Source organism: Mauremys reevesii, linkage group 7 (assembly GCF_016161935.1).
Source record: "Mauremys reevesii isolate NIE-2019 linkage group 7, ASM1616193v1, whole genome shotgun sequence".
NCBI lineage: Eukaryota > Metazoa > Chordata > Testudines > Geoemydidae > Mauremys > Mauremys reevesii.
Window position 1 is genome coordinate 57,904,057 of NC_052629.1, and position 24,308 is coordinate 57,928,364.

The window sequence follows — 24,308 nt, forward strand, 5'->3', positions numbered from 1 at the left end:
ACGTTCAAATGAGCAGATCTCACACCTAACCAAGGTGATAACATGACCATAATAGGAAAAGAAATCTGATCAGAAACGTGCAATACTGTGTGAAGTATCCTTGGACCATTATGTTCTCTATTAAGAAAAGCAAACTTGATACAGTTATATAATAGAATATAGTTGAAGACCCTTCAATCCTCACGTGTAAGGACTCGATCTATTTTGGGATGGCAGCAGTTGACACTAGATATTCAGCAAGCTGAGCGTTCCAATAGGATGGACATTCTCAGGCACTTCATAGTTCTGGTAACATAGCTATCCCTTCACTATCAAACAGCGTCAAAGTTCAAACGCTGTTCTAAAACAGTAGCTTCAGAGGTTTTAGTTCCAGCACTGTTGGGAGCCCTCTAGCAGCCCTGTATGTTTGATATTTGGCTGTGTTCACTGCTTCATCGTATTATGTAGTGCACTGGGGATAATTACGACCAAGGCCCATGTTCCATGTGGCTTATTGGTCTCAAATTACACAATAGATCCTCACTAAGCATACAGCAAGGCCCTCTAGTTCTTTCCCCAATCCAGTGCCATCAGGGCATTTCTTCTTGCTATTTATTTATACTGGCCAAAATTTTCAGAAGCGACTACTGATGTTGGGTGCATCGGTTTTTGGATGCTCAACATGAGACACTCTAAGGGGGCCTGATGTGCAGAAAGTGCCGAGCCCCTTTCATCTGGAAATCAGGCTCCTTTAAGGCAGCACACGTTGGGTACCCGGAATCACTCATCACATTTGGAAATCATGGACTCCAGTATCAAAATCAATTTATTTTCTACTGACCCCAGTGTTGAGTGTGCTGCAAGTACCTGTACATTAGGAGCAAGGCTGAAAGCACTCAATTCATTTCATAAGAGGCCACATAACCACCAGATAACACAACTCTCATTCGTTCCTGTCCTGAATTTTAACTGATGACTTAGACACAAAAGGCTCTGTGTTCGAATCCCCAATTCCTGAAGCCATTCAGATCCCTCTTTTTTGTGCTCCATCTCCACTTGAATTGGGTTGTTTGGATAAGTTACCTGGAGCTGCTGGGGGGTACCCGCCTGCCGGAGGATAGCCTGGGTAACTCATTGCTAAGATCTGAAAAGAAAAAAGAGAAGTATTTTATGAAGTTGTTTTAAAAAATATTCTATTTTATATACCATGTACAGTTATTGTATAGATGGTGGGCTAACATCGAACTTTAGATCTCGCTGTGCTACCCTTATTGTGTAAACCACAGAGGTTCTTTCTGATACAAAAAAAGACATGAACAGAGGTTCCCTGTTCCCAGCTCCTGGTGCTGGATCAAGGGATATTGATATGTGTGAGACGGTGTGGCAACACTTCATGTTAAGAATAAAGTAACAGTATGAGTGCACATACTCAAATGACAAAAAGAGCAAGAGCGACTGACAGCACTGAAATGTTATATAATTAATGCTTATACCTGTAAACTCTGCTGTTTGTGTTAATCCTACCTGCCTCTCCACCTATTAACTAGCCTGCCTAACCCTCAGTTAATCATTATCAACGTGGGGGCTAGCTAGTTATAACAATGATTATCTCCCTCCCCCAGTAATCACCTACGCCTCCATCCAACATCCAAGTAAATTGGAGATTCTAGTCCATAATTAGCTAGCCATCCTTTCCCCTTCTTTCAGTAGATTGTTGACTAGCCACTGTTCAATCATATACAGTAACTCCTCACTTAAAGTCACCCCAGTTAACGTTGTTACTTGCTGATCAATTAGAGAACATACTCATTTAAAGTTGTGCAATGCTCCCTTAAAATGTTTGGCAGCCGCCTGCTTTGTCCACTGCTTGCAGAAAGAGCAGCCCGTTGCAGCTAGCTGGTGGGGGCCTGGAACCAGGGTGGACCAGCAGCCCCCCTATCAGCTCCCCACTCCCCTAAATTCCCTGTGCGGCAGCCGCCCAGCAGGCTATCAATTGCCGGCAGTTCAGCTGTCCCTCCCCCCACTGCCATGTGCTGTCCCTCTGCCTTGGAGCTGCTCCTGGGAGCCTCAAGCTTGCTGTGCTGCGGGGGGGGAGGGGAGAGGCAATGTCAGGGTGTCCCCCTCCCCCCTTCCCCCCCACTTACCCCATTTCCATAGAGCGGGGGGAACACAAAAGGGCTCAGGGCGGAGGGACAGCAGCTGCTGTCTCAACTTCCTGGTCTACTTAAAAAGGCAATGTACTTAGAGTGGTTCACCATGCACATCTCTCTCTCTCTCTCACACACACACGGTGTGTGTCTCTGTCTGCCAAGCTGTCTCCCCTCCCTCCATTCGTGCTGCCTTGTAGAGTATGAGGCCACATTAACGTGTTAACCCTTGAGGGCTCAGCCGAGTTCTAGTTCATCATATAGCAGTAAGGCATTTCCTGGGAAATATCCCACCCTCTGACTCCACCACCGCAACCAAGCTGCACAATCATGATTGCTGTGTACAGTATTACATTGTTTGTTTAAAACTTATACTGAGTATGTATTTTATATATAGTCTTTTGTCTGGTGAAAAAATTTCCCCAGGAACCTAACCCTCCTCCCTCCCGCAATTTACATTAATTCTTATGGGGAAATTGGATTCACTTAACATCGTTTCATTTAAAGTCGCATTTTTCAGGAACATAACTACAACGTTAAGCGAGGAGTTATTGTAGTTAAGTCAGCATTGCCCCAACCCACTTGTAATCCTTACTGTACTATTAACCATCATAATTCGCCTTCTTAACTGAGAGTATGAGTGTTAGTTCACTAATGTTCCCCTAGCCTCACGCTGCCCTACTCTAGAAGGCCATGCATAGTAACTGCACTTAGGGGTTTAGAGTTTTCACTGTCTTCAGTCTAATTTTGGTCTGGGTTTGGTATGCGGGTGCTTGTGTGGGTGGCCTGTGTTATACAGGAGATCAGACTAAGTGATCTGGTGGGCCCCTCTCTCCCCAAACTCTATGACTATGTTTATACTTAAAATGCGACAGCAGCACTGGTGCAGTGGTGCCACGATAGTGCTTTAAGTGTAGGCACTCCCCACAGGCAGTAGCGTAGCTGGGGAGGAAGTGGGGGGGAGCAGCTGCTCTCCCATTGAGCACAAGTGGCGCCTTGTCAATTTCCTGGCACCTTGGTACTCACCTGGGGGAGAGATTAAAAAAAAAAAAGAGAGAGAGCCACCTGCTGCAGCACTTTTATTTTACTCACCCGGCGGCACACTGGGTCTTTGGCGGCAAGACCTTCACTCGCTCCGGGTCTTCAGTGGCATTTCAGCGGCGGGACATTCAGTGCCGCTGAAGACACCCAGAGCGAGTGAAGGGCCTGCTGCCGAAGACCCGGAGTGCCGCCGGGTGAGTAAAATAAAAGTGCTGCAGCAGGTGGCTCTCTCTTTTTTTTTTTTAAAATCACTCCCCCTTCTCCCTCCACCTGGCTACGCCACTGCCTACAGCGACAGAAAGGGTTCTCCCATTGGCACAGGTAACCCGCCTCCCCAAGAAGAATTCTTCCATCAACCTAGCACTCTCAACACCAGGGGATAGGTCGGCTGAGCTACGTTGCTCAGAGATGTGGATTTTTCACACACTTGAGCGATGCAGCTGGGTTGACCTAACTTTTTAGTTTAGACCAGGCCTAAGAGAGGGTGTGGCACAGTGGAAGTGCAGAAGGATGTATGCAATACTCAATATTAATAGAATTTGTAAACAGGTAATGAGGGGAAGGGGAAGAAGAAATCAGGTCAAATTTTGGCTACATTAATATTGACAGTGTCCCTTTAAGCACTAAAGCGTATGAAATAATCAGCTGTCCAAAATAACTGCAAAGAGAACAGAGATCCAAACGGGAAAGACAGCTGTACAATCCCAACAATGGTTTCCCAAGCTGAAAATAAAAGTTTTGTTTTTTTAAAGTTACTTCAAAACAAAAAAACTAGACCCAGAAATTGAGAGGAAACATTTTTAAATGGTGTGTGAGGATTTTAGTCCCCAACTAATTTATTTGAGTGATGTGGTTACCCAGGCACCACTTGATTGATTTCTCAGGGTACACACAGACTCAAAAAAGCTCCTGATAATGGTAAACTAACACTTTGCTAGTGATCCTACTGAAACATTGATTCTGGATTTGAGCATCCTAGTAAGTAATAAGGAAAACCTTTGAGAAGCTATCACATATACAATGGGATTCACAAACTCGCGCTTTGTTGTACATTTATCCTTCCACATCAGGGGTGGGCAAACTACGGCCCGTGGGCCACATCTGGGGGCAGGGAGCATGGGGGGGTTGGATAGAGGGCAGGGGAGTTTGGGGTGGTGATCAGAGAGCGGGGGTGTGGATGGTGGTCGGGAGGGGGATTGAATGGGGCCAGGGGTCCCGGGGCAGTCAGGAAGGAGGGGGTTGGATGGGGTGGCGGGAGTTCAGGGGCAGTCAGGGGACAGGGAGAAGGGGTGGTTGGATGTGGCAGGGGTCCCGGGTGGGTTGTCAGGAATGAGAGGAGGGATTTGATGAGGCAGCGGGAGTCCAGGGGCAGTCAGGGGACAGGGAGTGGGGAGGTGTGGATGAGGCTGGGGTCCCAGAGGGGCCATCAAAGAACATGGGGGATTGGATGGGGCAGGAGTTGGGGGGGGGGCAGATAGGAGGTGGGGACTGGGCCACTAACCGGCCCTCCATACAATTTATGAAACCCGATGCGGCCCTCAGGCCAAAAAGTTTGCCCGCCCCTGTTCCACATGTTGTGCAAAAAATATTTTAAAGTGTATATTTCAGGCTGCAATACAGTCAGTCTGTTCTTTAACCTTTTTGGTTGCAGAAGCAGGATCTCCAGGCATTAGCAAGCATTGTAGTGAAAGCAGTATAGGAATCCAAGATTGACAAATGTCCAGTGAATCTTCACTCCTAGGTTTTCCAGGTTATTTTTAGTGATAAGAAAATACCACAGTCTATTTTAAAAAATACTGTGCAGAGTATTTCACTCATGAAACGTAGTATACATTTGGATATGCAGAGCACTGACTGGAATACAGCTTCATCTCTCATTACCAGTTACTGAAGCGCACATCACGTGCTATTGTCACTCATCAGAACTTGAAATGCTCGGTAAAGCCACAGATTTAACTGTGGATAAATGAACCAGGAGTCTTCTTTAGAAGCACATTGTGACTGTTGCAGTGAAAGTGTTTTATTAGAGAATGAAAAAGGTTCAAGACTTCAACATGCAATCAGTTTGTGATAAATACTTGTGGTTGCAAACCCACCAACCTTTCACCTTTTCTTGCTCTTCATCAGTAGAAATAAAAGAAGGGACATCAGTGACTTTAAAAAAATTATACCTCCTCTCAAAATGTTATGTTCTCTTATTGCCAAAATCTCCTATAATGACTCAGAGATTAACGGAAAAAGTATTGCTTTATTTTTCAGTTTGTTCACATTGGGCATGTGACACCCTTGTGTGTCTAGTCAGTTTCGCCATTTCTTCTGCATAGCTGGATTCATTTCCCTCTTCAGTTTGAATGGATCTTTCACACAGCAAACAGTGCAGAAAAACCATTTTAAAAAAAGGGACAGGGTGATCAGGAAAGGCCACAGAAAGTGGCGGGTGTGAGTGTTGTACCTAAAATGCCTATAACCTCATTCTAAAAGACTGACTGGGTTTCAAATTGCTGGTGCTCATTTAACTTACGAGACAAAATTTGAAGAATTGCAATACAGATTACACTAAGCAGGGCAGACTAACAAAAGTCCAAAGAAATAAGTTGGATATACAAGAAAAATCTATTCGACTGGGTACATGAGAATGTACTTTCCTGGTGTGGAGTTCAGTATTAGAAAGGCAGAGTATTGTCTCACTTCCAGTATAGCCAGAACGGGATGTCTGCTCACATATCTGTTCCCTGAAATAAGGATTTCCCTACAACTAATTTAGGCTGGAAAAAGCCTGGGTATTTACCAAATCACTTGTCCCCTGTAGCTACTGCAATGGAAGCTTCAGATTGCCGCACCCAGGAAGAATAAGTGGCTCCTTCAATTAACTGTTCCTGTGTCAGGCAGGGAGCATTGAGGAATAACAAGGGCTACACTCTACAGCTGCAAAAGTATCTGTGAATGCTGTAATGTCCATCCTCTACAGTTGATGTTAACAAGGTTAATTATTTAACCAACTCCACCCATCAGGAGAGTGAGCAGGAAGAATCTTAGCACAAGGTGCAGATGTTTGTGCACATTTAGGTCCCAATCCTGTTAATTGATCCTCACAAGCAGACCCTCATACCCATAAAAGGCCCCACTAAAGTTTGTACAGATCTGATTGCAAGACCACAGCCATCATTTGGCTTCTAATGCACAGTGCACGGCCAAACTACATTTAAAAGAAAGGGTGATTTAAAAAGGAAAATCCTGTACACCGTATGAGGTGCCCCCTCAATATTCTACAGAAAGCAGTAAACATTTCCCACATTTCCTCCCATCATTTCCCATGGTCCCTGGTTACTTACATAAGCACTTACTGACATCGTAATATCCAAGTTCACTGAAAGCATTTATAAATGCACAGTTATTGCTAGCAATTAGTTTGCCACCCACACACAGAGGAAATATTTAGCTGCAGGGCCACACTAGAGAAGAACCAGATCAATCAGATGCATCTTGCACTCATGCTAAGAACCGCCAAGTTATGATCTGGCAAATGTAGTAAATATGATCCACTAGAGTTAGCAATGGGCCAGGCAAAATACTAAAATTTGGTGTCTCCAAATTTCGCAGGTATTTTTCAGATCTGAAAACAAAACTTTACAACTCACCTTGATCCCTATGTCTCATGCCAAAACCCCGGATCCAAAAGACATCTAGACTTTGAGGAAGGATTGGCTCAAGAACCAAATTTTGTGGCTAAGGCCTATTTCTATTTTGAATAGATTTTTCATCACAATTATGAAAGACAGGGTAGGCAAATGAATCCCTCTCCAATTCTCTAAGATATCAGACTGCTGTCAAAATCCTATTGCTTACTTCTCTCATCATATTCTCAGAGCTTCCCTCTCCTGCTCTTAGGGTCTTAGGCCATGTGGGCACACAGTATGACCTAGTAGATAGAGCACTGGACTAGGACTCAGGAGACCTGGGTTGTATTCCTGGCTCTGCCATTGGCCTGCTGGGTGACTATGGGTAAGTTACTTTCCCTTCTGTGCTTCAGTTTCCCCATTTGTAAAATGGGGATAATGGGTCTGACCTCTTTTGTAAAGTGCTTTGAGATCTATAGATGAAAAACGGTATACAAGAGCTAGGTAGAGAAGCCTAGAGTATGCTAATGCACATAAGTTTAAGAAACAACAATAACCTGGAAAAAAAAAAAAACCAGGAGTACTTGTGGCACCTTAAAGACTAACAAATTTATTTAAGCATGAGCTTTCGTGAGCTACAGCTCACTTCTTCAGATCCTCCTTCTTCTATGCATCCGAAGAAGTGAGCTGTAGCTCACGAAAGCTCATGCTTAAATAAATTTGTTAGTCTTTAAGGTGCCACAAGTACTCCTGGTTTTTTTTTTTTTTTTTTGCGGATACAGACTAACACGGCTGCTACTCTATAACCTGAAAGTTATTCTGTAAACAATAATCCTTGAATCAGGGTGAACAAGGCAGCAGGTATGCAAGGGGCACCTTCTTTCATAACTGCCATTTCTCAAAAAGAGTTAAGGATTTAAGAACATAGAGAAACTTCAATTTTTTTTCCCCAAGTGCAGCAAAGGAAACAGTTTGTGTTACTACAGTATTTACAATCCAGGAAAACAGACACCTTCACCCACCTAAAATTGGTGCCATCAGATGTATGACTGATCAGAGGCCTATATAAAATCAGCTAGGGGCCTCAACAGCAGGCCAGAATCAACTTTGGTAGTATACTTTGCTGCTCAAAATGCTCCTGAGCGCTCTCAGCTCCAGGCAAAGGCAAATGCAATAGGCAAAAAAAGAGTGAGGAAGCACATTGCCCCACTCCTCAAAGACTCTGTCTACACTCTCCTCCAAATATACATCCATCCTTCCCTTGGGGCATCCTGATATGCTCAAGCAATTCTCGGATTTCCCTGTTGATCGAATTCACTCCAGTGTTTGTACAGTTTACCTAAATTCAGATGGTTCTCTATCGTACTTCCCCCAAGTAGGACACAATCTTGCAGAGTGCTAGAACCCCCCACAGCTCCCACTGTAATCAGTGGTACGTGAGCATGCTAAGCACCTGACAGAACAGAGATGTGCGACAGTATTGTGACATTCTTTCTCCTTGAGCCCTATGGAAACCCCCTCCAAAAGTCTGAAGTTTTGTGGTCTTTCTCCACAGCATCACCTCCCTTAGAACTCAGGTATTTTCTACACAAGAAACCTCTGCACACTGAAAATGGTAGGGAAGGGAAGAAGTTTCGTTCAGCCAGAAGGTTCACTGATTCAAAGCCCAATGAAGCCAATGGGAATCCTTCTATTCACTTCAGTAGGCTTCAGGTTGATCCTTGAGGTGCTCCTCTCCTGCCTCCCAGCTAGCGTCAATTGGTTTCCAGACACTCTGACCATGACTCTCTCAATACCAACAATGGCTTTGTGAGCATATATTTCCACCCTGATCTCAGGTAGGAGGCAGCAAGGGATGAAGGGACAGGGAAACCAGGCCCCACCAACAGATGCTGTAGTGGAATTTTGTACCTGAGGGAGTTTCCAGTTTCACAGAAGGAATGAGTCCCACCCTGACCAGCTGGGCCGATTGGAGGGAAACTCCATGAGTCAAAATTGCCGTGTTTTCTTCCCCCCAAATAGATTTTTCCAGTATAAACAACCACCTCGCCCAATATTTGTTCAGTGTTTTCACATAATCCAGAAAAGTGCTGGAGCAATGTGAAATATTTAATAGTAAAGGACACAGTCAAGAGCCCCCTGCCCTCATATTTCCTATCATCCTCCCACCGCTATTGCTCAAAATCAGATCTTAAATCAGATCTCTGGAATTGAGATTGCTCTGCTTAGTAGTATTTCCCCCTCCAAGTTCCCATGATGAGTGTGTGTGTGTGAAAAATACAGGAATTGAAGCATTTGTTTTGAGACTAACTATAAAACATTAACACATGAGGAAAAACAGGGAGGTCATATTTTTGACCTTCAGTCTCAATAATGTCCTTTTCACACTGGTAAACAAGTTTCAAAGTAGATCCACAAAAGATTTAAAATAATAAAGAGATAGGGTGGGTGAGGTAATATATGTTATTGGACCAACTTCTGTTGGTGAAAGAGACAAGCTTTCGAGCTATACAGAGTTTCCGGCCTGAAAACCACCTCTTTCACTAACAGAAGTTGATCTAATAAAAATTACTTCACTCGCCTTGTCTCTCTAATATCCTGGGATCAACATGGCTATAACAGTGGAAACAAAATAATAAAAAGTTAATCATGAATGCACCATTCTCCATTTTTCATTTCACCAGCAAGTGCATTACATAAAACTTAAAGTATCAAATCAGGACTAAAAGCACACACATATACCCCACACTAAATTAGCAATAAGGACCAAATTCCATGCATCGATGTTAACGCATAGATCCCATTGACTTTACTGGGAGTGCCATGTGTGCATCCAAGGACAGAATTTGGCTCCGCTGGTGTGCTAGCAGTCACAGAGCATAAAATCTCAAACTTGGGAAAAGGCCTCTAGTGCTCAGAATATATCACTCTATTGTCCAATAAATTACTAATCTGCCCCTCCTCCCATTTTTACTGATAAGAAATGCCAAGACAAATATTGTAAAGTTATGGTGGAAACTGTGTGTGTCCCCTTTTGAAGGATATAAAGGGGCAACATTCCAGCCTAAAGGTTATTCACTGCAACTTCTTTGTTTTTCTTGGAAAGCCATTGTAACTCTCCACAATTTAATGGAACATAAGAAAGCTGAGCTTCATTAAAAGAGGCTCAAATCCACATCATACTAAACAGCCAAGTGTCTTTCAAAACTGTCTTATCCCAAAGGATAGCTAATTTCTGGAGTTAGTTCCAAACTAAAAGACCCTGTAAGCATTTCCCATATAAAGGACGTTGTGATTCCCAGTGATTATGGCACCGCCTACAAAGCAAAGTATTATTTAAGACTTCTAACCAAGGCTGAAGGCAGAACTGTTTCGTCCTGTGCCTGGAGAAGGTATGAAGGACCTTGTGTGTTCATCCAGGAAGACAGAGAGGTCAACAACTGAGGATGCTCCCCCTAAAGTAGGAAGATTCAATTGATTTGGAGATGTAGCCAGGGCCACGTCCCAGCATGAGCTCGTTATCCCCACCAAGCAGACATGGGAAACTACACGCCACACCTCAATGCAGAGGCAGTGAACCCTGTGTACAGCCTTTCCTTTCTATCAGCTGTACTGCATGGGCAGAATGCCTTGGGAAGCTTGTTTGGCCATTACATTAATGCCACTACAGCTATTTGTACTTGAAAGGGCAGTTTAGCCCAAGTAGGGGGTGGGGGTGGGGAAGAGCCACAGAAGTTACGTAAAAATTAAGAGAAAATTGTTTGGCAGCTCAAGTTGTTACATATTAACTTGCTCTTTGCAATAAAATCTGACCTAGTCCAAATGCCTTTATAGAAAGAGAGGCCACTAGTTTTTTATTTTCATAGAACCTATATCTTAGAATATTAGGGTTGGAAGGGACCTCTGGAGGTCATCTAGTCCAACCCCCTGCTCAAAGCAGGACCAATCCTCAGACAGATTTTTACCCCAGTTCCCCAAATGGTCCCCTCAAGGACTGAACTCACAACCCTGGGTTTAGCAGGCCAATGCTCAAACCACTGAGCTAGTTCTCTCTCCCTCCCCACCCCCTTCATCTTTGGAAAATGAAACAGGCCAATTAACATACAGAGTTTTCTGGCAATAAAGTAAATCCTGCCCTTTGAAACACATGAACCAGAGAAAATACAATATTTTTTAAAACCCTATACTATTTCCTCATTAAGCAAGTTCTGTTTAGTACTACTGTGTAGTACAATGTAGCACAGCTTCTTACAAAGCGCTACAAAAGGGAGAAACTCTTATTAAGGAAACCTGGGTATATATACACTTGGTAGATTAAGACTGTGACCAGAATGATGGTGCCTCCTTTTAAGTTTAAAAAACAAAAACCAGCCACAACACTGGCCCTGCTCCAGATAACCCTATTGAGCCAGACACCTATCCTTGGGTTAATGACTCTGAATGCTGTTTCGCTCCGTTTATATTTTTTACAGCCAAACTATTTCAGCATCCAAATACAACACTGCTGCCTAAGTAAATAAAATAAATGTTTCAGCATTTTACAATTTAAAAATAACCAGAAATAAAATTATATGTGTATAGAAATAAAGGGATGGGTGGTGCGTTTGGTGGGGGGGGGGGTCAGATTTTATTTCTTAAGAATAAACAGACCAGAAGATTACACATAGATTTCAGACCACCACAACAACAACATTTTGCATTCTCATCAATCCTTTTCCTTCCATTCTATCTTCCAGCTGAACCCTTTAAATATTAAGATGAAAGTTAAAATAAAAATCTAAAAAAAATAGAGATCTCGAGAATAAGAATTATAGAGAAATATCAAGAGAACTCAAAAAGACTACTACTATGAAAGCAATAACTTTATTTTTCAAGTTAGGAAAATCAATATTCTCAAAATGTTAAATATAAAAATAATAAAATAATATAATATAATAAATAAAATATATAAAATATAATTTTTTTTATCATTTTTTCTTTCATTTCACCAGAATCCAATCCAGTCCCCAAACACAGTCAAGTCTCTCAGAAGTCAACCACAGTCTCTCCACCCTGCTCTGTCTGCTTTTTCTTTTTTCTCTCTCCATCTCTCCATCTCTGTACCTCTCCAGGTCTCTTCTCCCAAGCACTAACCCTACTCCTCCTCTCTCCTAACCTTTCTCCCCAGCCTAGCATGCACAGCATGCATGACATCAAAATTGAAATGCATATCCATCTCATTTCAAAACTCACTCATTTCATCCAGCTATTATTTCAACATTTGAACAGTAGAAACAGGAAAGGATTTAGAATACAACACAAATTGCATGTGTGACATGAGCTGCATGCATGACATGCAATGTCTACACATTTGAGCCACTCCAGAAAAAAGAGAGAAAGCCCAATATATCCTTCCAGCAAAATAAAAAAAAAAAAAAAAAAAAAAAAAAAAAAAAAAAAAAAAACAACCACACACCTACAGTCACCATCCTCTCCATCCTCTCTCACATCTCAATCCTTCACCTTCCTTGTCCACAGCCTTGTTCTTCTGCTGAACCCAAGGTTCCACACAAGTTCTGAACCTCTGACAAAATTCAAACTTCTCAATCAAACAGCCATAAGACTCAAGGCCAAAAAAGGACAAAGGAACAGAATAAACTAACTGTAAGATCTGTAAGAGTGTACATGGTTTTGATGGTTTTGAGAAGGTTGGGGGGGGTAAACTCTTAAAGTAACCCCCCATAAACCCCCCCAAAAAAAAAAAAAAAAAACAAAAAAAAAATGAGAGAGTATACAATACAATTTACAAAATGCAAAAAAAAAAAAAGCAAAAAAAGGGCAGTTACTGCAACTGCACTAGAGAGAATTGTGGTGGGGTTGCTGCTTGTTAGCTTTAGCAAAAAAAAAAAAAAGAAAACATTTTTACAGGATGCCCAGATTAGAGACTCAGAGTTAGATAGCACATGCCCAAGAGCATAGAGCAAGAATGTGAGGTCCTATTTTTTGTTTTTTGTTTAAAAACCTTTAAAATCTAATTAGCAGTAGTCACAGTAGTTAGTTAAAAAACTGCCCTTGTGTCCTGTACTGTCCCAGTGACCTTGTAGTAAATTAAATAAACAAAAGGAGGGAAAAAAAAAACACCCCAGAAGGTGAAGTAATAAAAAAAAGGCTCATAGTAGGTCAGTGGCAAAACTGGGAATAGAGTCTGGATCTCCTGAGTCCAGCCCAGCGCTGTAATTCTTGAGATCATGCTGCCTTAGCTCCTCTCTCTCTCATTGGGAAATTCTATCCAAGTGTGGTGTCAATTCTGTCACACTTTACCAATGGCTAATCAAATGAGGCTATAATGCTGAACCCATTTATCAGTCAGTGTAGATGAGGACAAGCCACATTCAGCATCCTATCAGCTAACTGTGATTAAACCCAGGGCTGAGCAAGATATAATCACTCTCATCATTAAGTCAAATTTGTCCTGGTCCACACTGAATTAGGATGACCAGATGTCCCAATATTGGGACAGCCTCAAATATTCAGGACTTGGTCTTCTATAGGCACTTATGACACGCCCCCGCCTCCCCCCCAAATAAAAACCCTTGTCCTGATTTTTCACCCTTACTATCTGGTCACCCTACACAATGCAAGTCATGTTCATCATTATGTCAGATAAGAGCTCTTTAATATTTCAACCCCCTCCCCCAAAATGGGAGGTATGTGTGTTTATTTTATACAATTTCAAATACTTGTCTACACTTCCTCCATTTTAAACTGTAGATATGACCTAATTCAATAAAATATTTTAAACCCATTGCAGTAAGTGTAAACATTGACTCAATCTGTGATTTGACATAAGCCCTATCTCATGTACAGAAAGTGCCATTCATGGTTTCTCTTTGGGAACCTTTCTGGTTTCCATCCAAGAGACATGTTACTGAGAACCATGTATAATCATCCTTAAAAAGCACTACAGTCTCATTCACCAAACCTATGATTCCCTACACAAAGGTGCTTTCAACAACCCATGAGACAATGGTAAGTGAGGAAAAGAAAAAATGAATTCACCTAAAAAAAAGTGTTTAAAATTGCCTTCTGGAGCAGAATTAGGAGAAGAACATTACTGAAGTTTGCTAATTTTATAACATACCATAATATTACTTCCTTGGAAAACATCCCAACATTTTCGGTCCTGGCTGGTTTGTTTTTTTGGGGGGATGTGGGGGGAAGCAATAAAATGGAATAAGAAAAAAAAAAATCACAGAAGCCGCAGTTACAAACCCTGGTCAAAACAAGGTCAAAGCAGGGGAAAAGAAGCTGTTTCCACCACACAGCAGCTCAGTATGAAGGTTCCTCAATAAAGCAGCTCTGTTAAAAAAAAAAAAACTTTGCTTTTGTTAATTAGTATTTATTTTCAGCAATACAGAACCATACCACAGTAGGAACAGAAGCAACGCTAGTCAATAACTACAAATTTCACATTATTCAGAAAATACTCTGGTGTCAGACATTTCCTAGCATATTTGATTCTGGTATTTAGAGCCTATTTACTTTCACTTTCAGCCATATTAATTATTTAAGCCATTTTGTTTCACCACAGCCTGTACACAGCAACTCCCTTAAACTGCAATCAAACAAGATATACTAGTATCAAAATGATTTCCTGCAACAGAGACTGTGTACTGACCATTACAGCCTGGAAATCTGAAAGCAATCTGTTGATTTCCCCCCATAGTTTTCAGGAATTTTGACAACTGTCATGAGTACCCTTAAAGAGACCTCAAACTATTAGAAAAACAGTCATTAACACTAAGTAAGTAAGGATACGTCTAGTGCCATAAAGCCCTGCACAGTGCATGTGATAAAACAATTTTGTGAAACAAAAACATTCGAACAGGAAAATAAACTAAGCTCACATTAAAGCAGATGTTTTCTGGTCCTGCAATCTAACAGGAACACTACCTGAAGCCAGTGCTACTCTGTTAATTGGATGTTAATTGATATGGAGTGGATATGGGGGGGGGATAGATAAGAGATAATTATTAGACAGACAGACAGAAAGAGAAGAGAGAGGTGAGAGAGAGAAGAAGTGGTCTGGTGGGGGGGGTGGAAGGTAAGGAGGTAAGACAATCTTGATGTCACTGGACAAATAAACAAACAAACTCCCTCCTCCTCCCTCCTCCCCCCCCTCCCCCCCATATGATGGATATTTTTTCCACACACACACACATGGGGGTGGGGTGTGGGAGAAAAGAAAAGAGCTACAAAAAAACTTTGCACCCCCACCCCCATTCAGTTCCATTCATATCAATGGACTGCTCACAGTGTGTACATTTAAGCATGTGCTTAAGCCTTTGTAGGATCAGGTAGTCAAAAGTTAATGCGGGAGCCAAATGGAGGTGGTGAGGAAAAACTGGTGCAAGGTTTGAGAACCAGGAGAAAGGTGCCATGTGGTAAAATCGAGGACAATCTAGAGAGAAATGCGCTAATTCATTCCTACATAACGTGGACACTGCAGCAGAGTCCTTCTAAAGACTACCAACTCCACGGAGACTTGAATTACTGACACACTAAGCCCTTTGTCTAAAGTGAAGGTATTTTCCTGTTCAGGGAATTTTTGTTAAGCTGGAGTCAGGATTATATCCATTTATAGAGTGTTTCCCACAACTGCACATGTAGTATCTGAGCATCCTTTATCTGCTCAGAAAAAGAACTTTCCTCCCTTCCTCTTAAGTCAAGTTCTACACTGATTGGTTGCCAATGGTTGTTTGTCTCAGCCAAATGTTTTCTGGACATCCTTGTTGGGGGAAATACTGGCTTAAACTTGTGCATCCAATTGCACACTCAAAGACTGTACATAAGAATAAGGGGTAAAAAAAATTGTAAGAAACTACTGCATTTTTCTCAAGCAAGATGAATATTAAAAATTCTGAAAATTCAAGGTTAACTTAAAAAAAAAAAGGTCAACATGCATTGGAAAGCATGGATAACATTGGCCAAACAGCTGCAACTCTGTTCCTGCTCTGCTTTCAGTCTGCAGGATTACCAGAAAAAACAGAAACCAAAAAAAAAAACAACAGAAAACAATCCTGTTTTCTATCAATATAGATCTTCAGCACACCAGCAACTCTGAAAACAGAGGATCTAACTGAATAATCTTAGATTAGATTTTAGACTCTGTGTACTACAGCACTTAAACCAAAGTGCACCCAGTATCATGACGCTACAGTAAATTACTTCTGCCTTCTTTAAGTCACCAGAAGACCACCAGCTTTTATCTCTCTTGCTCAAAAATGACCACATTTCAGATAACTTCTAACGTACACAGGGTTTCAAGTGGTGTCACACTGTAAGACTCAGTATGAATAGGTAATCATTTCTGGATCTAAAAATATCTTAAAGGCCAAACCAAAATTTATATACTTTGCACACCAAGAAGTAGGGTGACTGCAAAGTTACTTTTAATATCATACTACTATGAGCTGGGTGAAATCTGGTTATGCTCCCTAGGGCAGGCCTGCACAACTCGTAAAGCGGCAAGGGCCACATTACTCCAAAGAAAACAGCTGAGGGCCGAAACCTCCCGGCCCCACGGAAACACCCCCCCAGTACCTCCCGGCCCCACAGGAACACCCCGCCCCAGCACCGCCCAGCCCTGCAGAAACAAACCCTCCTTCCCCAGTGTTGCCCCACCAAAACAGCTGTGGGCCAAAAAGGAAGGTTGGAGGTGGGGAGGTGATACTTGATTTTAAATCAACCAGGGGCTCCCAGCAGAAGAGGTGGCTGGGAGTCCTCAGGGGCAAATTAAAGGGCATGGGGCTCCGGCGGCTGGGGAACCCAGAGCTTTGCAGGGCTGGGGCAGGGATTTAAAGGGCCCAGAGCTCCTGCCACTGAGGGGCGCCGGAGCCCTTTAAATCCTGGCCCCAGCCCATCCGCTGGAGCCACGTCCGGGATTCAAAGGGCTCTGGGCTGCCCTCAGAAATCTCAGCCGCGGCCGGGATTCAAAGGGCTCTGGGGCTGCCCGCAGAGCGCCGTGTGCGCAGGATTTAGAATCCCCCCGCGGGCCGCACAGTGAGCCTCCGCGGGCCGCATGTTGTGCAGGCCTGCCCTAGGGGGTCAGGGCTGTCACCACCACCTCCCATTAGTATTAAACTCTTGTTTATGAGCTGCCTCAATCTTGCAAACTAACAACCTCTGGCCACATAAGCACTGTCTTCCAGGTCTCCGCAGGCCTTGCTCTCTATGGGCAGACAAGCAATAGGCATATACCAATCCCCGCAACCCCCTTGACACATCTCTGTCACTGGACACTCTCAGAAATTAACAGGTTTGCAGGCCCCAAAGGGCTAGTATGCACACAGCTAGACTGGTACAATTCAGGATCAGGTCCTTGATAACTTCACAGCACGAAGATATATTTATAGTGAAAACAATCATAAGTTTAATAATAAAGATTAAGATCTAAGAGACAGCAAATAAGGATAACATGTGGGAACAGAAATGGTTACATAGAAAACAAGAAGGTATAACATGCTTCTTAGAGTCTCAGCTTACTTTTTACAGGCAAACCATCTGTCTCACCGAAAACTTTCTTACAGCATTTCCAAGCAAGACAAGCTGGGATCCCGTTTTCATTAATGTAATTGCACTGATCAATTACTCCCAAGGTGCAGGATAACTGGGTGCTGTCCTTGTCCCCCCAGTTACAATGCAGTAAACTTTTAAAGTATACTCCCCACACACCAGTGTTTTATTCTCCAGTGTGCTCTTTACTGTTGATTTCACATCCCCCCCGTTGGTTCCGTATGCAAAATGGGTTTCCATTGTGTTGGCTTACAGTGCTTGATTTAGACATGAACACAGACAGACTGGAGAGAGTCTACATCCCTCTGTACGACAAAACTTGTTTGACAAATCTGCCTGGGACACAAACTCTAAGACACATTTTTGCACCTATACGTAACTCCTTAAAATCATCAGACATACATCTCACAATGATTATGAGTATCAATAGGACATTAGCTTTTATTAGTCACCCTTTTTAGACAAATACTATGAAAGCAGCCCGTTAGGAGTTGCTGTTACAGAAGAGTGAACCCTTTGCCAGTTGGCATTGCAGGGTTCTTAGGGTCACAATGGGTTCAGAGAGATAGCATGCAGCAAAGAGATTTCCATTTGGTTATTCTGTATTCATGTTTCCCGAAAGTGTCTGACAAAATACACCAAATAAGTCATGAGGTAAACAGACAATCACAATCTAAACAAGACATAATTTTGATCACTGCAAATACAGGGTCCCTGCATCCCTTACTCCCATAAGTAGTTCCGCTGTGCCTATGCAGTGGTTGACTAATCACCCTTGAAGAACACCCACATAATAAAAGGCAGTAATTCCAGGACACGTTTGGTGTTATCACTGAAAAACACTATGCACTTAAGCCTCAATCTTGCAAACTTTAATTCACATGTGTAACTTCATTCACAAAGTTATGGATGTGCTATGCAGAGTGGCACCCATAACTCATAGCCCTTCCACCATGGGGATTTACAGTGCACCCAAGAGGGTGACTAGTGAACTAGTTCCTGTTGTGTTAGGTCTTGTTTAAGAGACAGGACAAGAAAAGGCGATGGCATTTTGTAAAGTAAGTTGACAGCTATGGGAACAACTACTTTCACTGTCAAAGCAAGGCCAGTATAAGATAGGACAGTGTTTTCCCATTGATTAAAAAAAAAAAAAAAAGAGGCATTCTATTCCCTGTAAAAACCCCAAACAGCTTGAATCTACCATTAGCAGGAGTGAGTCAGGCCTAAAACAGCAAAGATTTGACCTATGCAATAGCAGAAACAAGTTATTGGCTTTTTATTCTTATATTGGTTCAGGCCATTTTAAAACCCTCCCTATATTAAAGGGGGAGGGAGGAGGGGAAAGAACACAGACACACTCACTCAAATCAGGCTCAGTGAAGACAAATACTTTCCCAAGCAGGAAATGATCCCTATTAAACCATCTCACCAGTTCCATGAAGAATGCAGGTATAAGAGCAGGGTGAAACAGGCACCCACCTGTTTGGAAGGGACCCCATAAGGGAGACAGAGGCAAACTTGCTCATCAGTCCTTCTCCAGAAGGCACAAGCAGCGAACATCCATGAATGGTGGAGAGATATGGCTGCCCCAGATCCAGTTTCTGGAGCTGTATGCCAGCCCACATCCCTGGAGGAGGCCTACTGATATTTCTGTCCCCCACTGAAAGCAGAGGAAGCACGGTCCGAGTTCCCTCTAGCACTCTTACTTGCTAGCTGCACTCCTTACCAGGGGCTACGCTAGAGCCCCAGTGACTGTGGCCTGGCAGTTGCTTCTGCCTCATACTAGAGTTGCATCAGATCGATCACCAACTACTGCCCCTAACGAGAGTGATTTCAAACCCTTTCTTCCCCCAACAACTGCTTCAGGATCCTCTCCAGCACCACTGCTACAGCCACTACCCTCAACAAAGCTTGATTAAGGTCTCCTTAGCCGTAGCCACAGCCTCGATACTGCCTTCTACCTTTGCCCCACACTCTTTGGGTCTGCTGCTCCTCTCTGTTTTAATCTGAATGGTGGGGTGACAGGAGCCCTCCCAGATCTGCTGGAATTGCCTTTGGACTTGAGTAAAGCTAGAGAAGGTACCATGCTATTTTGAAAGAGCAGGTTGTGCTCAAATTACTGGAGTTCTACTCTCAGTCTTCAGTTGTTACAACTGAATCAAGTGTATCACCATCCAGGGTGGAGATAAAGACAGAGACAGAAAGGAAATCAAAGAGTTCTACCATATTTAAGAACAGTAACAAACTCTTGCCTTTCTATTCTATTTCCCTGAAGTACCAAAGGTTTCTTTTACCAGTGGTTAGTGCGAATTCTGCATTTCCCAAAAGGGACTTGACAAATCACTGTTCTTCTGAATTACTACCTATATCTTGCAAATCACCACGTGCCTGAGAAAAAATGCACGATATGTTCAAGGGAGACCTCAATGGAACTACTGTGGAGTTTCAAAGGCTGATTTCATGAAGTGAGCAATTCAGCAGCTCCACACCAAGACTCTTTAAAGATGATTCACAGTAGGTCCCACCTATGTTAGCACAGTTGGTAGTGACTGCCAAACAGCTATCAAATTACAACTTTCAATCTATGTGAAACAAATGGGCAAGGTAAGCCCACGTTCTCATCAATATCATACCACCGGGACACCCACATTCTCAGGAAAGGTCATGGACTGAATGAGCTTGGAGACTGAACTGGTTTCTCAGCCATGGATATAATTCTTCCAGATCAGCCCAGCGGTAGGACGGAGGAGCAATACACAAATATCCGCACCTATGCCACCGCACATTTTCTCACATATGCAGGACCAGGGTCTCTAGCACCATTCACAAGCATTAAGTCAGAAGAAATCACAGGCAAAGGAAAGAAAATGTATGCTTATTTTTAAGGGAAACTTTACATTAGGATTACAGATGAGTAGGAGAAGGGATAATATGTTAAATAGCATGATATGGGGCAGCCAATCAGCAGCAGCTCGATTGCTATATCCACAGAAAAGTCCAGGTTTTAATTCCAAAAATCCTGTATTATTTGTAACATTATTATGCAACTGAACATTTGTTTCCCAATCATTGTGTCTGTGCTCTTTGGGATAGTTCAGTCCCTGTGGGTTTGGGGGATTACATTAATGCTCATTAGAGAACTTTTCGGTGAATACCAGCATAGTCCATGAGAGCCAGTTGTTGTGCAACACACTGGAGTGCCTTAAAATTTAGACTCCTCAAGTACGGACTAAAGCACTACGTAGACAAGCTCTTGGTTTATTAAAAAGTCTCTAAATACATATTGGGGGACAACAAACACCAAAGCCTTTAACTGTGTCTGTACAAGCTTCTAACTTCCCCACCCAGTGTCAAAAGGTCAATTAATTCCATCTCTCAGTTTACAAGCAGCCCTGATTGATCATTTTCCTTTTGTAGCACCACCAGGGAAGTTCATTTTGAAATGCTTCTTATACTTTCAGTCAAAAAACATTTTTGACAATACACACATTATGACACACTGTAAGAACAAGATGTTTGCATAAGGAAAAGATCTTCAGCTGACATCAAATTAGGTCTACGAGCTCTTGGAATATATGATTCAATTGAATGGTTATGATTTAATTATAATATTTTTTATAAAGTCATTTGGAGAATGGATAAAACAGCCTCCATACAAATATCATGGATGTTTTTCAGAGTTCAATTACTCCTCAGAGATTTAGAATATTCTATTTTAAAAGAGCATACGTCCAACACAGTCCACACCTTGCAAAATTTCAGCCTTTAATATTTAGCCTTTTTGTCTTAATTATGAGTAGGTTTTTTCAGAGAGTCAAACAGCACTAAAATAACCTTGCCCTTTTCTTTGATACGAAAACACAAACATAGGAAAAAAACAGTGTCATATTTAAGTTGTCTAAAAAAGAAAAAACAAACATTCTTAACCATGATGGCAATTTGTATTACAAACCCCTGCCTTGTTTACTGTTTGTCGTATAACAAACTTTATAAGGTGGGGCCTTAGAGAACGTAGCAGCCACCCTCTGTGGCCTAAGGATTCAGGAATTCTCTCCACCTAGCTCGGGGAAATAAAAAAAGAAATACAGAAGCCTTTCGAAACCTCTATTGCAAATACTTGTATTTCTGTTCCAGAGACTGCAAAAGAAGGGGAAAAATACAACAACAATACCTAGCTCTTAAGGAGAGAATCTCATACACACTAGGATGGAAGACTCCAGTGGCTGTCAATCTTTCCAGACTATTGTACCCCTTTCAGGACTCTGATTTGTCTTGTGTACCCCCAAGTTTCACCTCACTTAAAAACTACTTGCTTACAAAATCAGACATAAAAATATAAAAGTGTCACAACATACTATTACTGAAAAATTGCTTACTCACTCATTTTACCACATCATTATAAAATAAATCAACTGGAATACAAACATTGTACTTATACGTATTTCACTGTATAGTATACAAAGCAGGATAAACAAGTCTATATGAATTTTAGTTTATACTGACTTCACTACTGCTTTTTATGTAGCCCGTTTTAAAATTAGGCAAATATCCAAATGAGTTGGTGTGCCCCCTGGAAGACCTCTGCATACCCCTGGTTGAGAAATACTGGCTAGAAGAGACCGTAGAAGCTGTATTTGTGAAACCTATGCAGTACAAATATATGAATGTGCTCTGTAAGTAGGGTGACCAGATCACTACACTAAAATATTAGGACACACTGGGGTACAATCAGCCCCGCCCACAGTCCACCCCCACTTCTCCCAGGCTCTGCCCCCACACTGCCCCAGGTCCTGCTCCCTCCCTGCTCGGCCCCCCCACCACGCCCTTCCTCATCACCCGGCCTGCCACTGGCTTGCTGTGTTCCTCCTCAGTCCCCCACCCACCGCTCGCCTCCTCGCCCGCCTGCCCTTCGCCTCTTCACCCCCCCACCCACCCGCCACTCACCCCTACGGCACCGACTTTCCCTCTGCCAGGTGGATGCTCACCCACCCCCCGCCTCTTCCCGCCCAAGCATCTGCCCTCACTCCACCCCCATTCCACCCCCTTTCCCCAAGTCCCTGCCCCTGGCCTGCCTCTTCTCCACCTCCTCTCCTGAGCGCGCTGCGTATCTGCTCCTCCACCCTCCCTCCTGGAAGCGCTAAGCACTGCCAAACAGCTGTTAGGCGGTGGGAAGTGCTGGAGGGGGGAGGAGCAGGGACGCGGCATGCTGGGGGAATGGAGGGAGAAGGAGGCGAGGAGGAGGGAGCTTGACTGCAATTTTAACCCATGGGTGCTCCAGCCCTGGAGCACCCATAGGGTCAGCGCCTCCCTCCCAATCGCCTCCTTACCCAAATATCGGGACAAATGGTGTCCCAATCGTACATTGATCGGGATGCAGGACAAATGGTTAAATATCGGGACATCTGGTCACCCTATCTGTAAGAAGCTGGCTCGATTTGGCAAGGCCAAGGTCAAAACACAGTTAAATATCAGTCTGCATGTAATCAGACAACAGTTTTTTATGGAGACGAGTGTAACAACATTCACTACATACTTAACTCCCTCAGGTGCTGACTTGTCCAGGAAGTCAACATGCAAAGTACTGTATTCAATAGTCATACTTTGACTATGTGCTTTGTTCATTAATGATGGCAAAGAGTTACTGCTGTGCCTCAACTAATTCCTCACAGGCACCAAGTTAACTGTATTTAAAATCAGAAACCCATGCATTCCACAATAATTAAAATTTTACTAAAAATAGTCAAAAGGTAGTTTAGACAAAGCGTTACTTTCTTTTCACTAGAAAATTAAGTCAGCTTAACTACGTCACGGAGAGGTGAGAAAAAAAACCCATTGCAGACAGTGCTACACTGTCTGCTTCCGTTGACTTAGGGGAGGTAGATTACTACATTACCTGGAAAACCCCTCCAGCTGCTGTAGCTCATGTCTACACTGAAGTGCTACAACCCTTACAATATGTGACCCTTCCATCAGCACATGTCGAATCAACAAAACAATTTTGAAAAGAACATGGTCAATTTACATCTTTAACATAAAAACACTGGGCAGAATTCAATTTTTAAAAATAATTTTAACAGATATTGATGTTCATTTTAAGCTTTTTTATTTTATCAATTTAAATTTTAACAGTTGTATGAAATTATGCCTGGGAGACAGCTATTTGATGACAGACATTGAGATTCAAAAAGTTAAAGTTTTATTAACCGTTAAAACAAATTATCCACATCATGTGCCAGAATATATTTTATATATATATTATCCTAAAGTCAACAAATCATATCTGTTTTCACTATTCATTTGCTTGTCCATTTGTAAAAAGCTTAATTTAAAAGTCTAAATTATTGGATTTTGACCCTATCAAGCTCCCAAGCAACATTTTTCTTACTTTGCTATCTGTAAACGTTGTCAGTTTGTGTGTATATGGTGAAATCAACATTTACTGGCATTTACCAATACAATCCTTTTAAGCCTAAACATACCATTTCTGAGACAGTCTCCTTTCCATATCATCTCCAGATTTTTATCATTACTATTTAAAAAAAAATTGTTCCATCAATTTTAAAAGTCTTTTCAGCAATGGAGAAACTGGCTGACTTTACAAGTGTCCAGCCTGCTTATATCCAAAGTTTTGTCAAATTTAGCGGGTTCTTGTAATTTAGTACTTGTAACAATCCCAGGTACAATATTTTCAGACAAAATGTGATTTTCAGGCTAGAAGTGTCCCTTTATAAATAACACTGTACAGGCTGAACAATGTTATTGAAGATCAGCCCAAACCAAAACCCGCTTCCCGCAACTCCCATTGGCCAGGAATGACGAACTGCGGCCACTGGGAGCTGCGGGCAGCCATGCAAATGTAAACAAACTGTCTCACAGCCCGCCAGCGGATTACCCTGATAGGCTGCGTGCGGCCTATGGGCCACAGGTTGCCCACCTTTGCTCTAATGGAACAAACTAAAACTGTGCCTCA

The 24,308-nt window shown here is 42.5% G+C and overlaps 1 protein-coding gene across 1 annotated transcript in view; it reads right to left on the bottom strand.

The window, feature by feature from the left end:
• ANXA11 (annexin A11) overlaps positions 1-24,308 on the bottom strand; it is a 57,387-nt gene that overhangs the window by 22,031 nt on the left and 11,048 nt on the right. The window contains exon 2 of the mRNA XM_039481573.1: positions 1,063-1,123. Within this exon, the coding sequence (XP_039337507.1) occupies positions 1,063-1,114 (52 nt within the window). The 5' untranslated portion in view covers positions 1,115-1,123. The remainder of the gene's footprint in view (positions 1-1,062; positions 1,124-24,308) is intronic.